This window comes from Salvelinus sp. IW2-2015, linkage group LG2, assembly GCF_002910315.2.
Source record: "Salvelinus sp. IW2-2015 linkage group LG2, ASM291031v2, whole genome shotgun sequence".
Taxonomy (NCBI): domain Eukaryota; kingdom Metazoa; phylum Chordata; class Actinopteri; order Salmoniformes; family Salmonidae; genus Salvelinus; species Salvelinus sp. IW2-2015.
The window spans coordinates 22,359,241-22,361,328 of NC_036839.1; the positions used below are offsets into that span (position 1 = coordinate 22,359,241).

General features: G+C 39.0%; 1 protein-coding gene across 1 annotated transcript; it reads right to left on the minus strand.

The window, feature by feature from the left end:
- Positions 1-623: 623 nt before the first annotated feature.
- Positions 624-1,569, minus strand: LOC111976992 (gamma-crystallin M3-like). Its single transcript, XM_024006221.1, has 3 exons — positions 1,480-1,569; positions 1,100-1,342; positions 624-976 (listed from the first exon to the last, which is right to left on the minus strand). Exons 1-3 carry the CDS (start codon positions 1,489-1,491, stop codon positions 677-679), a joined length of 555 nt encoding a protein of 184 aa, XP_023861989.1. The 5' UTR covers positions 1,492-1,569; the 3' UTR covers positions 624-676.
- Between the last annotated feature and the right edge of the window lie 519 nt (positions 1,570-2,088).

Consider the following 2,088-nt stretch of genomic DNA (forward strand, 5'->3'; position numbering starts at 1 on the left):
GAAGTGCCGGACGATTTTCTCTGCTTCTGAGTCTAACAAGGACTCCAGCCCTCCTCCCTCATCTCATCTTGCAGCGCTTAAATAGCCCGAACAATGGAGTAGGGTCCGGTGTAAACAAGGGAACAGCTGAGTTGAAGTAGGAGCCGAAATTGAGGTCGAAGTCAAGGTCGAGTTGTAGTTCAAAATTATAATGGTGTGAGCTATCTGTACAAAAAAATACGGATAAGCACAAAAAAGTCACAAAATAGCAAAGTCAATTTGGAGCAAGTAAGACGTTGACCATTTCTGTCGGCGCCATCTTATTATTCTTCACTTCTTACATCTATAGATATAAATATATATTGGATTGTTGCCTATATGGCTGATTATTATAATATACAACAGTAAATAAATGAGTTGTGAAAATAATTTGCTTAACAATGTACACTTGTATTGGCATTCTTCCAATAAAAGTGCACATTAATACATAAGTATTTAGATCTGAGATATCACTGGATATTACCTTACATTGAGCATACAGTACATCTATTGTATGCTTTGAAATGTTAAAGATGTAGAGATTGAAATAGTGAAATGCTTTAACATGGAGTGCTCTCAGTAAGATAATCACAAAAAGAAGACAATTTAGCAGTGGAAATAGGTTTAATCAACAATTTTCATACAACATTTGAGGAAATTACATAGTCATGTTATCCATGATACGCCTCATGCTCATGAACCTCATGCCACCGCTCATGCCTCCCATTCCCATGCCCATATCCCTTAAGTTCCTGTACTCTCCAGGCCTCATGTACATCTGCCTGCCTCTGAAGTGGGGCTGCTCATACATCAGCCAGTGGCCGTCCATCACGTTGCAGGACTGGCAGTCAGACATACGGTAACGCTCCTGGATGGAGTCACAGTCGTCCATCATCTCGTGCATCTGACCTCCGAAGTTCTCCCTCTCGTAGATCCTCATCCTGAAGTTTCCACGGTGCTGTACGGAGGAAATAACAGGTTTCATTGATCAGATAAATCMTATGTAAACTTGTGTAATATGAGAGTTATATTTTCAGGAGCAAGATTATTTTTTTTTAAAGATGAAATATTTTCAACCTACCATGGGGATCATGCGGCTGGACCTGATGCAGTCGTTCATTCCCATCATACGCTGGTAGTCTGAGTACTCTCCCCTCCTCATGAAGTACTGGTTTCCCATGAAGTTGGGGCGATCGTACACCATGAAGCAGCCACTCTCAACCCTGCAGGAGTGGCACCTGCTAAGGTGGGAGGACATGTCAGGGCAGTCCTGGCTGGTCTCATAGGAACGACCCTGGAAGTTCTTGTCCTCATAGAAGATGATCTGAAAATGCAAAAATAAATCATTTGTAAAAATTATTACTAAAATAAGAAATTGAAAGATATTGCGATTATAATTGACTTAACCAGCCATTATTCAAGCATTAAACTTAAAACTGTAGGCTAAAACGCAGTGCCTACCTTGCCCATCATGGTTGCGGTTGTTTCTTTGAGCTGTGCTGTTGCTAAACTGATGTCCTGCCTCTGTTAACCCTTACTTTTATACCTGACCAAACCCAAAGAATCTGTGGGCCCCATTGTGTAAACCCCTGACCCAGCAACACTGTATAGAGGCCTATAGAGTGCTGAAGTGCTTTCGTTACATTTCCATGTGACTGGATCCCACGAAGACTTTAGAATAGGGGTTTTTCATTGAGAAGTAAATACAACTGAGCTTTTGAAAGTAATATACAATGGTCTGTTGTACATATTTCAGAACACACTAGGTATTTAGTGAAACATGTTCAATAAAAGTGTTCTTTGGCTTGAGATTGTTTTTATGCTATAGCTGTGACATAATCCATAAATCTTTCCAAACAGCTTGAATTTTGGTTTCATGGGTCGGTTGGTGACTGTGAATAGCTTTAAGTCATTTGGTACGTTCAATAAATGCAAATAAATTATATTATCTTAATAGTTAAGAAAATATTTTACAATCACATAGTTTAATTTATATATACACTACCGGTCAAACGTTTTAGAACACCTACTTATTCAAGGGTTTTTCTTTATTTTTACTATTTTCTATAT

Excerpts from the sequence above, each read along its gene's own strand:
- LOC111976992 (XM_024006221.1), bottom strand. Across the intron at positions 977-1,099 it reads CCAGCCGCATGATCCCCATG|CACCGTGGAAACTTCAGGAT; the intron begins GTAGGTTGAAAA and ends TCCTCCGTACAG.